The sequence below is a fragment of the Dama dama genome, chromosome 13, assembly GCF_033118175.1.
Source record: "Dama dama isolate Ldn47 chromosome 13, ASM3311817v1, whole genome shotgun sequence".
Lineage (NCBI taxonomy): Eukaryota > Metazoa > Chordata > Mammalia > Artiodactyla > Cervidae > Dama > Dama dama.
Window position 1 is genome coordinate 73,825,735 of NC_083693.1, and position 16,705 is coordinate 73,842,439.

Consider the following 16,705-nt stretch of genomic DNA (forward strand, 5'->3'; position numbering starts at 1 on the left):
TTTGAGCCGCCGGCGCCCAGCGACCCGGGTTCGAGTCCCCGCGTCGGCTGTCATGGCGGACGCGGAGCCGGAAGCTGAGGATGGCTGTGAGGACGGCTGCAGAGGCGGCCGGGCTCCCTTTTCCCAGCGCGGGAGCGCCGCGCGCGTGGCCCCACTGGGCCCCGAGCAGCTGCGCCGGGTCCTGGAGCAGGTGACGAAGGCGCAGCCGCCCGCGGAGCCGCCGCCGCCGCCGCCGCCCTGCGTGCTGGACGCGGCGCGGCGGCTGCGGGACGCGGCCCAGCAGGCCGCCCTGCAGCGCGGCCCCGGGGCCGAGCCCCCGCGCCCGCCGCGCCTGCTGCCTCCGCAGGTGAGGCGCCGGGAGGGGCCGTGGGGAAACTGAGGCCCAGAGGGGGCCGAGAGGCCTCGCGCGGGGAAGGAAGGCTTCTCCGCTTGGGCCTTAGAGCCTTCCTGCCCGAGAGACCGGCCGTTAAAGTTCAGGGCATCCCCATACTCGGCTCCCTGGGGACGGCAGGCCCCCCGCCCCTGTCAGCGCGCCGGCACCGTCAGCTCCACGCCGCCGGGATCCTGCCCGGGGCTCCTCTCGCAGACGTTTCGTCCCGATTTCGTTGAGCACTCACGGTGTCCGGGCGCTGCGACGGGTGCGGCGTTTGAACACAGTCTGTGAAGAGGGGCCGGACCTGGGGGCTGCTCCAGAGTGAGGGGTTCCCAGGCCTGATACCGGAGCGGAGACCTGAATGGATTAAGAGGAACCAACGTAGAGAGTCTTTCAGGTGGAAGGTGCTGCAAGTGGCCCGGCCGAGACTCGGGGGCAGAACGAAGTACATTCTAGTGACTTGATGCAGCACCTTCCGCTCGCAGTGGTGGCGTCTGCGTTTGCAACCCCTGTTACAGACCCGGCCGCTGCCTGACGTTCGCTTGATGAATGAAACCCTGATTCCCGGGTCACACAGCTCTTGGCCGCTAAGGAAGCTGCAACTCGAACATGGGTCTTCCCATCCTAGAGGGTCCAGAGTAGCATCTGTCCCTGAGGTCGTTCATATCACCTGTAAAGTCACATCCCCTTTCAGCACTGGGCTTGTAAATGTCACCTTGCTTCTTACTCCAAAATTGCCACAGAGATCCTGCCGTTAGACGACATAGGTCGAGAATAGAATCAGCAGGCTTCACTGAGTTTATGTTTTTGTTTCTGACTGAGGGATTTGGCCAGCTAAGAGTCGTACCCAGTTGGTCATCAAGACTGGAGAGTTGTCTCACTAAAGTCTGGGGAGACAAGTGTGACTGCCCAAACATCAAACCTTCTTAGAAGTGTGACCTTGGGTACTTCTAACTCTTTTGACTTTGGCTTCCTCATCTGTAAGAGGTTTGTCTCCTCCTGCGCTGAGGAAATAAATGCCTCCCACTGCAGTCCTGCACGGCAGGTCTGTGGAGTCAGAAGGGCTCCGGTGGCTGAGTCTGTCCGTCTCCTCTCTGTATCCAGCACTGTGCTGGACTGCTTGGGTCTCAGCAACCACACAAAAGTGTTTTTATCAGTATTTTACAGATGAAGGAGGAGCTGAGAGAGGCTGAGTGATTACCCCCAGGCTCCCCCAGGCATGGCTGCACTCCAGGGCCTGTTGAATGTGGCTCTGGCTTTTTGGATTAGATAACTTAGGAAAGAGTCCAAAAATGATGTATTCCCAAAAATGAAAGCAAACTTAATTGGAGTTGGATAGCATGATCATGTTCTGTAGCTCTTCTCATTGGGGTGATATAAATACTTAATGTATTCATGATACTGTGGTTTTGCATTCAGTTCTTATAATACCCTTTGCCCCTGGCTGTGCCACAAAGGCCACAGAGATGGAGGTTATGATGTGACCAGGAGGTGACTCATCACTCAGATAACTTCTGGTCACGGTCAGAAAGCTAGAGATACTCACTAAATAGGACAGTGAGCCAAATGCACTGAGAAAGGGCAAGGTTGTTTCTGGCCAAGGGGATGAGAAGGGGTGGTCTGAACTAGACCTGGGAGGGTGGGTCCGAGTTGAAAATGCAGAAGAGGAGAGGCAATGGGGACGGGGACCCAGGTGTGATTGGAGAACACAGGCAGGGGAGGATGGTGTGGATTAGAAGGTACAGACTGAGTGAACACACTCCCTCAGGTCAGCTCCTACCCCTCCCACATATATCCTGCCCCACAGAGATATTTCCGGTTTCCTCCACACAGTGCCCCCTTTTCATGCATCCATGCATTCACACATGTTTTTCCTTACACCTAGAATATCTGTTCCAAAAATTCTCATCCTACAAGTTCCCCTGCGGAGGTCACCTCTTCCGGGAAGCCTACCAGCCCTGAGCTGTTGCTTCTCTTACTGCACCTGTTGCACCACGGTGGTGGTGTGTTCCTATCAGCATTCCTTGATTAACCTAGTCTGCCTTCAGATTTACCAGTGGAGCTTTTGAAAGTACAGATGTTGAGGCAAAGTACAGACCTGAGTCAGCAGGCCTGCAGGTGACAGGCATGGCAGGGGAAACCCCGCCTCCCCACGGGTGAGGCTGGGACCTGACTTGTTTATGAATTTGCCCCCAGTGATTCTTAGGAAAAGTTTGTTGAATGAAATAGACATATAACAGGTATCAGGTAGAATACCCACTTGGTAAACTAGTCTTCGGAGCAGATTAAAAAATCAGACCAGCTTTGCCTCTGTGGTAATTCAGAAACAATAGGATTTGCTCTGTGTTGGGGTGTGTGTGTGTGTCTGTCTGTCTGTCTTTATTGGCATTATCTGATAATACCTCAAGAGCTTAGAGAAACATTCTAAGTGGTAGTAAAAAGAAACAAATGTGACTCTTAAAAGATATGCAAAGTAAAGCTAGTTGTCATTTGATTCATAGTGACTCAGGGCCAGCTCTCCACACCTCCTCAAAAACCAGTATATTGAATTGTCTGCTGTTTGTAGTAAGTATATAATGTGCAGACAGATATATTCCAAACTCCAACTTGATTTCAGTGTGGGTTTTCATTCTGTCCTGTGTTATATTTTGATTGACCCTCTCCTTGGTAGAGGGGTTGAGTCCAGGCCTGTTGGTGGCCGCCCTGTTAGTGATGGTTCTCAGCGGGGGCAGTTTTGCCCCACAGAGGGCACTTGGCACGTCTGGCGATATTTTGGTTTTGGTTTTCATCTGTTTGGCTGCATTGGGACTTAGTTGTGGCTCACGGGGTCTTCATTGTGGAGCACAGGCTCTGGAGTTCGGTGCCCCAGCTTAGTTGCCCAGAGACACGTGGGATGTTAGTTCCCCCAACCAGGGGTGGAACCCACGTCTCTTGCACTGGAAAGCAGGTTCTTAACCACTGGACCCCCAGGGAAGTCCCTGGAGACATTTTTTATGATGACAGCTTGGGGAGTGCTGCTGGCTTCCACTGGGTGGAGGCGGGGCTGTGCTCAACGCTGCCCAGCTCAGCTGGCATGACAGACTTACTGGTCCAAGATATCAGCTGTGGCGAGTTGAGAAAGCCAGCTCTGGGTGATGAGGTTTATCTGTCTTTTCTCCCTGAAGAAAGATGCTCTTTGTTTCTGCTCAGTGAGGGCAGGAACCTCGTTTTGCTGCCCCGTTCCCCTCGACGTTGTATCAGGCACAAGGTCACTGCTCAGTAACTTGGTGGGGACTTCCCAGGGAGTCTGGTGGCTAAGACTCCACACTCCCAATGCAGGGGGCCCAGTTTGATCCCTGGTCAGGGGACTAGATCTTGCATGTCACAACTAAGAGTTTGCATGCTACACTAAAGATCCCCTGTGCTAGAGTAAAGATTGAAGATACCGAGTGTTGAAACTAAAACCCAGCATGGCCAAATAAATAAATATTCTTTTTAAAAAATACTTGTGGAACCTAGTTGGCCGCAGCCCTCCCCTTTGGTGGGTGCTTTCTGTTACAGACGGCGCTGCCTTCAACCTCCTAGACTTACATCCCTGTGACAGTGCCAGTGTTTCTTCTGGGATCCAAGAAGCAAGATTGCGGGGTCGAAAAGCACATGCATTTAAAATTTTGTTAGGGACTTCCCTGGCCATTCAGTGGTTAGGACTCTGCTCTTTTACTGCCAAGGGCTCAGATTCTATCCCTGGTCAGGAAACTAAGATCCCACAAGCCATGGGGACAAAAGGATAAAATAAAAATTTGTTAGATGTTAAAAAATAAAAGCTGGTGAAGAAATGCAGCCCATCTCCTAGGTGTGTGCCCTGGTGTGTGCACACACATCTGCGATCCGTGACGGCGCAAAGCAGGAGGAGAGCGCGGGGCGGGAGTCCACTGGTTGCCTCTTGCTACAGAGCAATGAGCGCCCGCAGGTTGTGCACCTCCCTACGGGTGAATTTCACAAGCAAGGTAGGGAAAAACCCCACCAGCATACCAGAGATGATGGTCACTTATATAAAGTTTGAAAACACATCAAAACAGAGCTACTTATTTTTAGGGATACCTACAAGTGTAATGTGGGCTTACCTGGTAGCTCAGCTGGTAAAGAATCCACCTGCAATGCAGGAGACCTGGGTTCGATCCCTGGGTTGAGAAGATGCCCTGGAAGAGGGCATGGCAACCCACTCCAGTATTTTTGCCTGGAGAATCCCCATGGACAGAGGTGGGCTGTGGTCCATGGGGTCGCAGACTTGGACACGACTGAGCGACTGAGCACAAGTGTGACATAAAGAACACGTGCAAACGACAAACAGCATGTTCGGGGTAGGGCGAAAAAAGGCACACAGACGGGGGCCAGAGGACGTCCCAGTCTAGTACTGTGGCGTGGCATAACGTAGGTGGTGGGGACCTGAGTTGCATAGTTCTTTATGGTTTTTTTATTTCCAGAATTTCACTGAAAACTTTAAAAAAATAAGGCCACGTATTGAACTGAGTCCAATTTAGAGTACTAAGAAAAAGTACACGTGGTAAAACTATAAAGAAGGATATTTTTTAATGGTTCATGAGCTCAACTGAGTGGATTTTTTTTTTTTTTAATGGTGTAGTAGATACTGGTTTAGCTAAAAAGTTGATTCGGGTTTTTCCATAAGATTGTACAGAAAAACCTGAATGAACTTTTTGGCCAACCCAGTGCTATCAGAAGGCATTTATGTAGGAGTGGTCAGTAGTTACTTGAACTTTTTGTGTATATAAGCAAATGCTTATATATGCAAGTACAAGAGATGTGCTATTAAATGTGATATTAACATCAAATAGATGTGATGTAAAATAGATGACTATGGACTGGGCAGAAGGGTTGAGAAACGTCAGTGTAAACACAGTAGATGTAGAGTTTTTTTATATATAAGATGTGTAAGAAAAAAATTTCAGCAGTGGATTTAAGATGGGAACAAAATTGCGGAAATGTTGATAAGCACAGTGCTTCTTTTCTTTTTCTGTCTTTAAGCAATTGGAAGCCATTTGCATCAAGGTAAGATCTGGAGAGATGAAAGGCCAGGAGAAGCCGATGCCCGCGCTGGCCGCCATCCAGCCCAAGTCGGCCCGGCCAGGCCCGCCACCCAGCGGGCGCTGCAGCGCGGTGGGGCTCCGCTCTCAGCTGCTGGGGACACCGCCACGTGTCCTGAGTCACCCACCCCCGCCTCCCGCTCACGTGTTCATCCAGAGGCCACTGCCCGCCCTCCGGCCAGTCCCCGTGAAGACAGTCTTGGCCGCTGAGCCTCTGAGTGGACAGAGCACTGCAGCAGTCCCTCCATCGGCCTCTGACCTGCCAGCGATCACATCTGTTTCATCCAGTTCAGCAAATTTATTTATTTCCAGCTCGCAAACAAAACACGCTGAGAAACTAAAGAAGTCTTTAAAAGTGAAAACACGTTCTGGACGGATATCTCGACCTCCCAAGTATAAAGCTAAAGATTATAAATTCATCAAGACAGAGGATTTGGCCGATGGTCACCCATCCGACTCCGACGACTACGCTGAGCTGAGCGTGGAAGAAGATGAAGACCAGAGAGGAAGGCAGGCGCTCTTCGACCTAGCAAGCTGCTCCCTGAGGCCCAAAACTTTCAAGTGTCAGACTTGTGAAAAGTCATACATAGGAAAGGGGGGGCTGGCCCGGCACTTTAAACTTCACCCAGGCCACGGCCAGCTGGAGCCTGAGGCATCGCCGTCTGGGAAAGCCAACAGGAGCGTGATCGCGGGCCCCATGGAGGGTGAGACCAGCAGCCTGGCGTCCCGGGGGCCACCCATGCCAGCTCTGCCAGTTGAGGAGGGGGCTGTGCCAGCACGGCGTGGCCGGCAGGTAACCCTTCTGTCGGTCGTCGTGTCCCCGTTCCTGCACGCTGTCCTTGGCTTTACGTCATGTGTCTGCACTGCTGCTGGGTGGTCACGGAGAGGTGTGTCTCCTGTCTGGGCAGCCTGGCTCACTCAGTGCCCGGGAACACAGGTGCCGGTCCTTCAGGGCCGGTCAGGGAGACATCGCAGGCGCTCTTGCTGACGCTGACGTGACCGTGGCCTTGGGGAAGGTTTGCGGGGGGCGCTGGTCCACAAGGCTGCTTCCTGGACCGTCTGCAGTAACACGCGGCCTGCCGGGTTCTCTCCCCGCTTTTCCCCTTTTGAAACTTACAAAGCAGGTCCAGTCACCGTGGATTTGCATTACCACGCCAGCATTTATTTACTGAAACCCAGTGTGTGTGGTGAGCATTTGTGTGCCGTGTACACTAGTCCGTTATTTCAAAAACAGCAGTTGAGGTGTTTCCCTGGCAGTCCAGTGGTTAGGACTCTGACCTTACACAGCCTGGTTAATTTTCTAAAATCCACCTCTCTGTATATTTCTAAAGGATGACTTTTATGGTATTTGAAGTGTATCCAGTAAAAAAAAAAGTTTAAAAATCATGGGTGAATTATGAATTAATGAAACTCAGGTCAATTTTTTAGGTGCCAGTGACATCAGATGAGTTTTTCGTTTCATTTTGGGCACCACTCCATGATTATGGTTTGTCAGCCCAGATTTGCAGGCTGGTGTTCATCTGATATCTTAAAGGGAACCTTTGTTTAAGATGCATTGATTAACATTAATGTGTCTTGATTATGCCCAGAAGAATAATTTACAAGTTTCTTGCTTTGATGATATTTTTTCTGCTCTAAGGTTTTCATTACAGAGTATAAAGCATGATTGTTTTATTTTGGTTTGGGTGTGCACCCCAATCTAGAATGGTCAGTCTGTGGAAGTTGAAGAAGCGCTGGTGTCTGAACCAAAAAATGGAAGTTTTTCAGCCCTTTTGGGATCAGAGAGACATCCCGGACCTAGAAGAAGCGGCTACTCTGTGGTCCCGGCAGAGCCCAGCATGGCCGTCCTGGAGTGGAGTGGCGCGGCTCATCCGCCGGGGGGTGCTGGAGCCGCCAGGAGCAGGGCCAGGCTCCAGGAGGTGCGTCGCTCTTAGAGCCCCGTTCTTGAAACCCGTGTCTCTGGCATGGTATGTGGCAACTCACTCCAGGTTTCTGAATTTCAGAGTAAAATGCCCAGATCGACTCAGACAGTTCACCTGATGTGTAATGAGATGAATGCTCTATTCAAATATAGCATTGCCCGAAATAATTCCTAGGTCTACCAGCTGCTTGCCTTTCTAACTCGTAGAATAATTATAACTTGGGTTTGCGTGGAAGTAGTTTAGAAAAGAACAGAAATGATTCTTTTTTTTTGTAAAAAGTCTCAAGATATAAAAGCGTGTTTTGGGTTTTGAGCTCTAGAATCTCCATTCTAGCCCCTTGAAAGTAGTCTTATTGAATTTAGTTGGATTGGCGTAGAAGAGTGGAACCCTAAACTTACATTGTCTTTGGCGAGGATGTATTTATTTGCCTGCATCTTAAAGAAAATAAGTAAAAAAAAAAAAAATAGCAAAGGGAAATCACAGATAAGGTCGTGAGACAACCGGCCCCAGAGAGAGTGGCTCTCTGGGCCCTGGCCTCCAAATACACATGAGGGGAAAGTGGTTTTCAGAGAAGAAATGGCTTTCCTAGAAAGCGTAGGAGGCTGCAGGGTCCAGCGGGAAATTTAAACCCGGGTGAATTAACTTTCCTCCTCAAGGGCTTGTTACCAAGTCCTGGCTGAGTGAGCTTTAGGAGTAGGAGGTCAGGTGGCTTCTGATGCTTTTCGCTCACTAATATTTGAAATGAGCGAATGGCTTCCATCCTGGGAGCGCTTCCTGCTGGGTTCCAGCTGCGCTCAGTTCCCTGTGGGTCAGTAGCTCCGCTTAGATGAGGGCCCGGAGCCTCAGAGACGCTCCCCGCTGGCTCGGGGTCACCCCATGTAGGGCGGTGGCAGATGCAGCCCTGGGTCAGGCCAGTGAGGCCACCGGAGCGCGTGGCCTGGACCCGCAGTGCCGCGCTGTCCCATGAAGAATCAGGGGCCCTCTGAGGAGCGCCTCTCTTGATCCTGCGCAAGAGAAGCTCCCCAGGGATGGGCACTGGTTCACACACGACTGGAGGTGTCCGGTATTGGGCCCCGTCCAGGGTGTGGGGGGACACCGTGCCCACGACGCCTCTTTTCCCGTCACTTGCTCCAGTCCCGTCCCGAGGACTGCGCCCTCCTGCGTCTACCACGCCCTCCAGCCCAGTCCCGCCCCAGGTCCTCGTCCCCTCCTCCCTACACCGCACCCTGGTGTGGCCTCCTGGCTGCGGGCTGCCTCTCGACTTGCCTGCGTTTTCGGCTCTGGCACCAGTTGATGAGCCCTGGGAGTAGAAACCCATTTCCCCACCGCGAATGTGTCCTTATCCAGGGTCTGGTACCCACTGCTCGCTCAGGGCTCCGTTGGGGGGTCAAACTCTGAATGCAGAGTTGATCACAGGACTTGTTATGCGTGAGCATGTAAGCTATATAGTAATAGGCACCGCGCTCCCAGTTGAGAGTTGCTTAGTCACTGAGACTTTAGGAAACTTTCTGTCTTCTGTGGTTTTTGTTGCACCAACTTGCTGGCTGCTGGGAAATTCTTTCAAAGATGTCAAATGCTTGCTTCCGGCAGTTTCTCCACCAGTGTGACCGGGACGATCTAGTGGAGTTGGCTCTGCCTCAGCTGGCTCAGGTCGTGACTGTGTATGAATTTCTTCTGATGAAGGTGGGTCTTCTTAGTGTTTCTGAGTGACTGAGGAGACGATCTGAAATATTTTCTTAGAAGGAGCCAGGCCTTGGGAATCATCTCCTCTCCCCATGCAGGGCTGAAGTGAGCCGGCTGGTCCCGCCCGGGTGCCCCGCACGGGGCCGCCAGGCAGGCCCGCATGCCCCAGTGTGTGGGAGGCGCCAAGTCACCTTTCCTCTCGCACCCACGCCTCTGCCCGCCGCCTCCTCTGAGATGCTCAGCAGGATGCTCCCCAAGGAGCCCACTCTGAGATGCGGCCTTGCCACCTGCACCCACACTTCCAGGAGGCACCCCCTGGAATGGAGACTTGGCCCTCCCCCAGCTGCTGGCCCCAGAACGTGCCTGTTTGGTCCTCAGGGCCTGTCTGTCCTGTTCCCCGGCCACCATTGTCCGGCAGCCCTCCGCAGGGCTGGCTTGTTTCCTGGGCTGCTTCTCCCAGGCCGTCCGCTGCCCCACGGAGCACAGTGCGGGGCACAGGTGGGCTCTCGCTGAGGAGTGAAGGCTGAGTCTGCTGACAGCGGCTCGGGCTTAGGAATGTCCTTCCCACCTTAAGATTCCTCTCTGTATTTCCCACATCTTTGCCTTGGGTTTAAACATTTTTTTTTTTTTCTTTGTCATCTTTATCTTCACTGAGGTTGAAAAAGGTCATCTAGCAAAACCTCTCTTCCCAGCTGTATACAAGGAGTTTGAAGAGCTGCATAAAATGGTTAAGAAAATGTGTCAAGATTACCTCCATAGTTCTGGACCCTGTTCTGAGGAGCCCCTGGAAGTAAACAACAGTAAGGTAACAAGCTCCCGTGGGAAGTTCCGCCCAGAGCCAAGGGAAAACTGTTCAGTAGAGGAGGACGAGGTTTATTTTAGTCATGACATCTTCATAGTCAGCTTCTGTTTAGCTCTTTCTTCCATCAAGGAGGTTTTTTTTTCCTTAATATAAACGTGATACATGCTTTTTTCAGAAAACTCAGAAATGCAGATAAGCTATAAAAAAAAATGGAAACACCCACCATCCTCCTCCTCACTGATGATCACAGTGAATAGGTGGTATCTTTTCTTCATTATGTAGGTTTTTGCAAAGGGATGAATTACACAGGGACCAGTAGTTATTGTCAGTGGTTGTGTTCACAGAGTTCCCATTTCAGTATCCTTGCCTTTAGCTATTTTGGGTCCTTGACAAAAATATGTGAACTGACGTGGTTTTACTTGTTTTGGGTAAAACTTTCCATTGGGCGGAGCATGTGCCCGTGGGCAGGTCATCCAGGGGAACTTCTTGCACCCAGCTCAGAGACTCAGGTCCTCACCCCACCGAGCACCTCCGACTGCACCAAGTCCCCACACCCTCCCCCCTCGGCGGAGGGCAGCACTGAATTATCAGTCGTCTTTTCTGGCTTTCACAATGCCGTGGTTTTCAATAGTCTGGTTTTGCCACACTCTTTTAACAGCATGGGTGGGCTTGGAGGGTATTATGCTGAGTGAGAGAAGTCAGACAGAGGAGGGCAAATGCCGTATCATCTCACTTACATTTAGAATCTCAAAACGTACAACAAACCAGTGAACCCAGCAAGGAAGTAGGTGAACGACGCAGGGTCAGGTGTATTAAAATGAGTAACACTTAGGCCATGTTGACTTTAACTGCTCCTAAGATCGGATCATACTGACGATGGAGCTGTCTGTCTAGAAAGGGTAGTGTTTCAGAGTCACTACTTCTATAGCACGAAGTATCTTGATCCACATTGTCACATACCATATGGGTTTTTTGGGTTGTCCACAGTAGTTTTATACAAATTCAGTACTTAATATAAACGGATAAACGTCTGTTTTCTTTGGCTGCGCTGTGTCTTTGTTGCTGCTGTGGGGGCTTTTCTCTAGCTGCGGTGAGCAGGGGCTGCTCTGAGGTAGTGCTGGGCTTCTCCCTGCACTGGCTTCTCTCATGGAGCACGGGCTCCAGGGTGCTCAGGCTCAGTAGCTGTGGTTCCCAGGCTCCAGAGTGCTCAGGCTCAGTAGCTGTGGCTCCCGGGCTCCAGGGTGCTCAGGCTCAGTAGCTGTGGTCCCAGGCTCCAGAGTGCTCAGGCTCAGTAGCTGTGGCTCCCGGGCTCCAGGGTGCTCAGGCTCAGTAGCTGTGGTTCCGAGGCTCCAGGGTGCTCAGGCTCAGTAGCTGTGGCTCCCGGGCTCCAGGGTGCTCACGCTCAGTAGCTGTGGTTCCCAGGCTCCAGGGTGCTTAGGCTCAGTAGCTGTGGCTCCCGGGCTCCAGGGTGCTCAGGCTCAGTAGCTGTGGCTCCCGGGCTCCAGGGTGCTCAGGCTCAGTAGCTGTGGCTCCCGGGCTCCAGAGTGCTCAGACTCAGTAGCTGTGGTTCCCGGGCTCCAGGGTGCTCAGGCTCAGTAGCTGTGGTTCCCGGGCTCCAGGGTGCTCACGCTCAGTAGCTGTGGCTCCCGGGCTCCAGGGTGCTCAGGCTCAGTAGCTGTGGCTCCCGGGCTCCAGGGTGCTCAGGCTCAGTAGCTGTGGCTCCCGGGCTCCAGGGTGCTCAGGCTCAGTAGCTGTGGCTCCCGGGCTCCAGGGTGCTCAGGCTCAGTAGCTGTGGCTCCCGGGCTCCAGGGTGCTCAGGCTCAGTAGCTGTGGCTCCCGGGCTCCAGAGTGCTCAGACTCAGTAGCTGTGGCTCCCGGGCTCCAGGGTGCTCACGCTCAGTAGCTGTGGTTCCCGGGCTCCAGGGTGCTCACGCTCAGTAGCTGTGGTTCCCGGGCTCCAGGGTGCTCACGCTCAGCAGCTGTGGCTCCCGGGCTCCAGGGTGCTCATGCTCAGTAGCTGTGGCTCCCGGGCTCCAGAGTGCTCAGGCTCAGTAGCTGTGACTCCCGGGCTCCAGGGTGCTCAGGCTCAGTAGCTGTGGCTCCCGGGCTCCAGGGTGCTCAGGCTCAGTAGCTGTGGCTCCCGGGCTCCAGAGTGCTCAGGCTCAGTAGCTGTGGCTCCCGGGCTCCAGAGTGCTCAGACTCAGTAGCTGTGGCTCCCGGGCTCCAGGGTGCTCACGCTCAGTAGCTGTGGTTCCCGGGCTCCAGGGTGCTCACGCTCAGTAGCTGTGGTTCCCGGGCTCCAGGGTGCTCACGCTCAGCAGCTGTGGTTCCCGGGCTCCAGGGTGCTCACGCTCAGTAGCTGTGGTTCCCGGGCTCCAGGGTGCTCATGCTCAGTAGCTGTGGCTCCCGGGCTTCAGAGTGCTCAGGCTCAGTAGCTGTGGCTCCCGGGCTCCAGGGTGCTCACACTCAGTAGCTGTGGCTCCCGGGCTCCAGGGTGCTCACGCTCAGTAGCTGTGGCTCCCGGGCTCCAGGGTGCTCATGCTCAGTAGCTGTGGCTCCCAGGCTTCAGAGTGCTCAGGCTCAGCAGCTGTGGCTCCTGGGCTCCAGGGTGCTCAGGCTCAGTAGCTGTGGCTCCCGGGCTCCAGAGTGCTCAGGCTCAGTAGCTGTGGCTCCCAGGCTCCAGAGTGCTCAGGTTCAGTAGCTGTGGTTCCCGGGCTCTGGAGCACAGGCTCAGCAGCTGTGGTTCCTGGGCTTAGTTGCCCCGAGGCATGTGGGATCTTCCTGGACCAGGGATCAAACCTGTGTCTCCTGCATCAGCAGGCGAATTCTTTACCCCCGAGCCCCCAGGAAAGTCCTATGTTTTATCTCCTTAAATGACATAGTTTTTAAAATGTAATGGATTTTTTGCTAAGCCTCACATAGATGTCACCTGCCTGTTTATAACCTGCCAGTTGAGCAGGCATGGATGCCATCCAGGAAGAAGAGTGGGCAAGAAAGTTACCGTGGTGTCAGACGAACATTATTCTTCTGTGACCACAGTTCATCTGCATCCTTCCCATTGTCTTCATGGCACCTTGCTGTACAGAGGGATGCCACAGGGTTAAACTCAGTCCTGTATCCTTAAGTGCGGACATGCTTCTGAATCTTGTGTTTTGAGTGAAGCATCTCTATGGGCCCCTTTCTTCTCAGGTTGCCGAGTCCTTAGGAATCACAGAGGAATTCCTAAGGAAAAAAGAAGTACATGCAGACTGCATTCCCTGCACGTGCACCAGCCCGGAGGAGGCCCCAGAGGAGCTGGAGGAAGTGGGTCCACAGAAGAGGGCGACTGAGGTGGGCGTGGCCCGAGGGGCACCAGGCCACCATCCGGCCAGCGGGGAATTGTTGGGGTCGGACCACTGGGACTCACAGCGCTTGTTCAGGAAGAAGAGGGGCCAGTTGGCCTGTTTCTTCCTAGTCTTAGCTGGTTGGGTCTTCTCTCCCTAGATTGCAGAGGACGGGCTGGCCTCAGTGAAAAGGACCAGGAGAGACGCTGTGCCCCAGGACCCCGCGGAGTGTCCTGCTGATGACGGGGGCCTGCAGAGGCCGGCCCCGTGTGCCCCAGCGGCTGGTGCAGGTAAGACGCCCCGCGCGGTGTGCGCCCTGGGACTCAGAGACCTGCTGCTGGGTGGGGACGGCGCGCCTGTGGCCACGTTTCAGAGATCCCTCTGGATTCTCAAGAGTTTTACCCCAGCCTCCCAGTGTTTATTCCCCAGGAGTCTTGGGTCTTTGGGGTTTTCTTGAGCCCTTTATTGGAATGAAGAGCTGTCTCGTGGTGCTGAGTGGGTTGTACCTGGGAGGGCCCCGAGGAGCTGGGGAGACCCAAGAGCAAGGCCAGGTCCCAGGACACATGAGTCCGTGGCTTGGCGTTCATGAAAGCCCTTTGGCTGTCAGTGCCAGCTGAGAGTTGCCGTTTGAAAACAAGACACATTCTAGCTTCTATTTTGGTGCTAGCCAGAACAGATCCATGAGACACCTGGAATATATTGCAGGCATACTCAGAGTGATTATGTAACTTTCTAAAATGTTATCACAGCTTCCTGATAACCTTACCTGATCCTTCAGTCAGTCAGTCACTTCAGTCGCTCAGTCGTGTCCAACTCTGACCCCATGAATCGCAGCATGCCAGGCCTCCCTGTCCATCAGCAACTCCCGGAGTTTACTCAAACTCATGTCCATCGAGTCAGTGATGCCATCCAGCCATCTCATCCTCTGTCGTCGCCTTCTCCTCCCGCCCCCAATCCCTCCCAGCATCAGGGTTTTTTCCGATGAGTCAACTCTTCGCATGAGGTGGCCAAAATATTGGAGTTTCAGCTTCAGCATCAGTCCTTCCAACTGATCCTTAGGTCTCTAATATAAAGAGGCCTCCTCCACTTCTGAACTTAGGACTGAACTTAGGAGGGCAGGTTTATTCACTGAGAACAATGAGGACTCTGACACCTGTTTGGAACACAGCTCCCCTCGCCTCACAGGTCTGAGCTTCCTCATAGTTTCATCCATTCCTGGAAGCTGCCAAGTAACAGGGAGGATTTATGTTTTTGTTTCGGGGGCAGGAAAGTTACTTTGGACTAGCTTGGTTTGGATAGTGATATGTGACCGACAACAGTACACAACTGACTGTTTTTCCGAACCATTTAGGTTTTGCCCCTGGAGTGAATGGGGGCACCTCTCCGCACCCCGAGGAAAGCCCCGTGACGCCGGCTCCTGAGTGCGAGAGCAGCGTGGCACAGGCGGGCCGGCGGCCGGCAGCACTGGCTGGTTGGGCAGCTCACAGTGGGCCTGCAGACCCCACTGCCCCGCGCCAGGGTGCCCTGGGCCGGGGCTCCCCTGTCCCTTAGGGGCACCGGGGACACGGGCCCAGCACCAGGTGGCAGCGTTCCCCGGGGAGAGTGTCCAGACGCTGGGGCTGGCCTGGGGAGCCCAGCTCTCTGCAGCACCTCAGTCTCCAGCCTGGAAACGCAGAGGCAGGAAGTTTCCGCGAGGCGTGTGGCTCCCACCTGAGCAGCCCCGAGTCCAACCCCAGCGAGGCCCAGCCTCCGGAGGCCCCTGCCCATCTGCCCAGGAAAGCGTGGTCCATGGACGCCGTGCCAGCCGACTGTGCGCACGGCACCACGTCTGAGCCGGGGCCTCAGCCCAGCCAGGGCAGATGCCGAGTCCGGAGGGGGCCCTGCAGGCCGCAGGGGCTGGGACTAGCTGCCCGGAGAGGCACGCAGACCAGGGGCTGGAGGCCGCGCCGCCGTCGGGGAGGCCGTGGCTTTTGCACTCAGCGACGGGTGCCCCACTCTGTCATCTCAGGAAGAGGAGCAGACGGTTGTTCAGACTCCGACGGGCTTCTCTTGTTCCACCTGGGTTCCGTAGTGCCTGGGGAGGGGGATGTGGTCACAGTGACAGATGTGGAGGGGCCTGCCCTGCAGCTGGGCCCCTGGAATGGCTCCTCTGGAAGCTTGGAGACGCAACCCTCTCAGTGAGATGGGGTCAGAGCCGCAGCCCTAGATCTGTGTGGATTTTACCCAGAGAAGGTCTGTCTCAAGGAGTGTGTATTTTTCTAATGTGAATACTGACACAAATGAACATTTTATTTATAAAGAATAACGTCTTTCTACCTCACTGTCTACCTTTTTCTACCTCTTGCTTATTGTGATGATGGCAGATACGCTACCTGGTGATGCCCCCTTCGACACGTCTAACTCTGGGCTCCTCTGACAGCTGTTGCCGGTGACACCGCTGCCCTGGTTCTGGGTTGTCTCCCCTGCCCCCCAGTCACAGAAAACTACGTCCCCTTTCTCCTCGGTGATGTTCTGCTTTATACCAGACTTGGTCCACACGAGAAGCTGCTTCCGGGTTCAATAAATAAATACGTAAGCTTGCTACCTGGGCAGCATTTTATTGGGAAGCAGGGAAGCATGTTGTCTGTGCTGACACCTGGTGGAGAAGAGTGAGGCACGGGACGGGAGCCGCAGCCCCGTGATGTCCCGCTTGTAAAGCCCCTTACCAAGCGAGGTCTCTCCGTCTCTTCTCGGAATGTTTTCCTTGGCTCTATCCTGGGGAGAAAGAGAGGGCCATTTGCCCACACTCAGATGAGAGCATCGAAAGGGCACAGCTGTCCTTCCCCGCACTGGCCGACACCATCAGGAAGGACCCTGGACGGCTGGGGCTGGGGCTGGGGCTGGGGGCTGCACCCTCCCTGGGCTGTGGAGGAGTGGGCTTTATTCTCGGGGAGGCGGTTGCCATTCCCTCCTCCAGGGGATCTTCCCGACCAAGGGATCAAACCTGTGTCTCTTGTGTCTCTCAGACTGGCAGGCAGATTCTTCACCACTGCACCACTGGGAAGCCTCTGAGTTCGAAAGGGCAGGTTCAAACAGTTGCTAATCAGGGAAGTTGGACCGAGGGACTGAACTGAACTGAATCAGGGAAGGGAGGGTACAGAGAGACAAGGGAGGAGCAGCTGAGAAGAAGTGCAGCCTTGGGGCAGGGTCACGGTTCCTCCTCCAGTGTTCAGTCACTCAGTCGTGTCTGACTCTGGACTCCATAAACTGCAGCACGCCAGGCTTTCCTATCACCAAGCCCCGGAGCTTGCCCAAACTCATGTCCATTGAGTTGGTGATGCCATCCAACCATCTCATCCTCTGTCGTCCCCTTCTTCTGCCCTCAGTCTTTACCAGCATCAGAATCTTTTCTAAAGAGTCAGTTCTTCCCATCAGATGGCCAAAGTATTGACGCGTCAGCGCCAGTCCTTCCAATGAATATTCAGGATACACAGAACAGTATCTTTGAGCTCTTCTGTTGGGCAGGTGTCCCAACAAGTGGA

The 16,705-nt window shown here is 54.0% G+C and overlaps 1 protein-coding gene across 1 annotated transcript; it reads left to right on the top strand.

Annotated features, from left to right (window-relative positions):
* The first annotated feature begins 2 nt into the window (after nucleotides 1-2).
* ZNF839 (zinc finger protein 839) lies at nucleotides 3-15,499 on the top strand. The gene is given in 10 exon segments (XM_061159456.1): nucleotides 3-346; nucleotides 5,396-6,247; nucleotides 7,158-7,373; nucleotides 8,967-9,059; nucleotides 9,715-9,864; nucleotides 13,051-13,191; nucleotides 13,345-13,474; nucleotides 14,536-15,073; nucleotides 15,111-15,217; nucleotides 15,220-15,499. Coding segments are annotated over 10 exon segments (2,667 nt in total). The 5' UTR covers nucleotides 3-52; the 3' UTR covers nucleotides 15,366-15,499.
* Nucleotides 15,500-16,705: the final 1,206 nt, after the last annotated feature.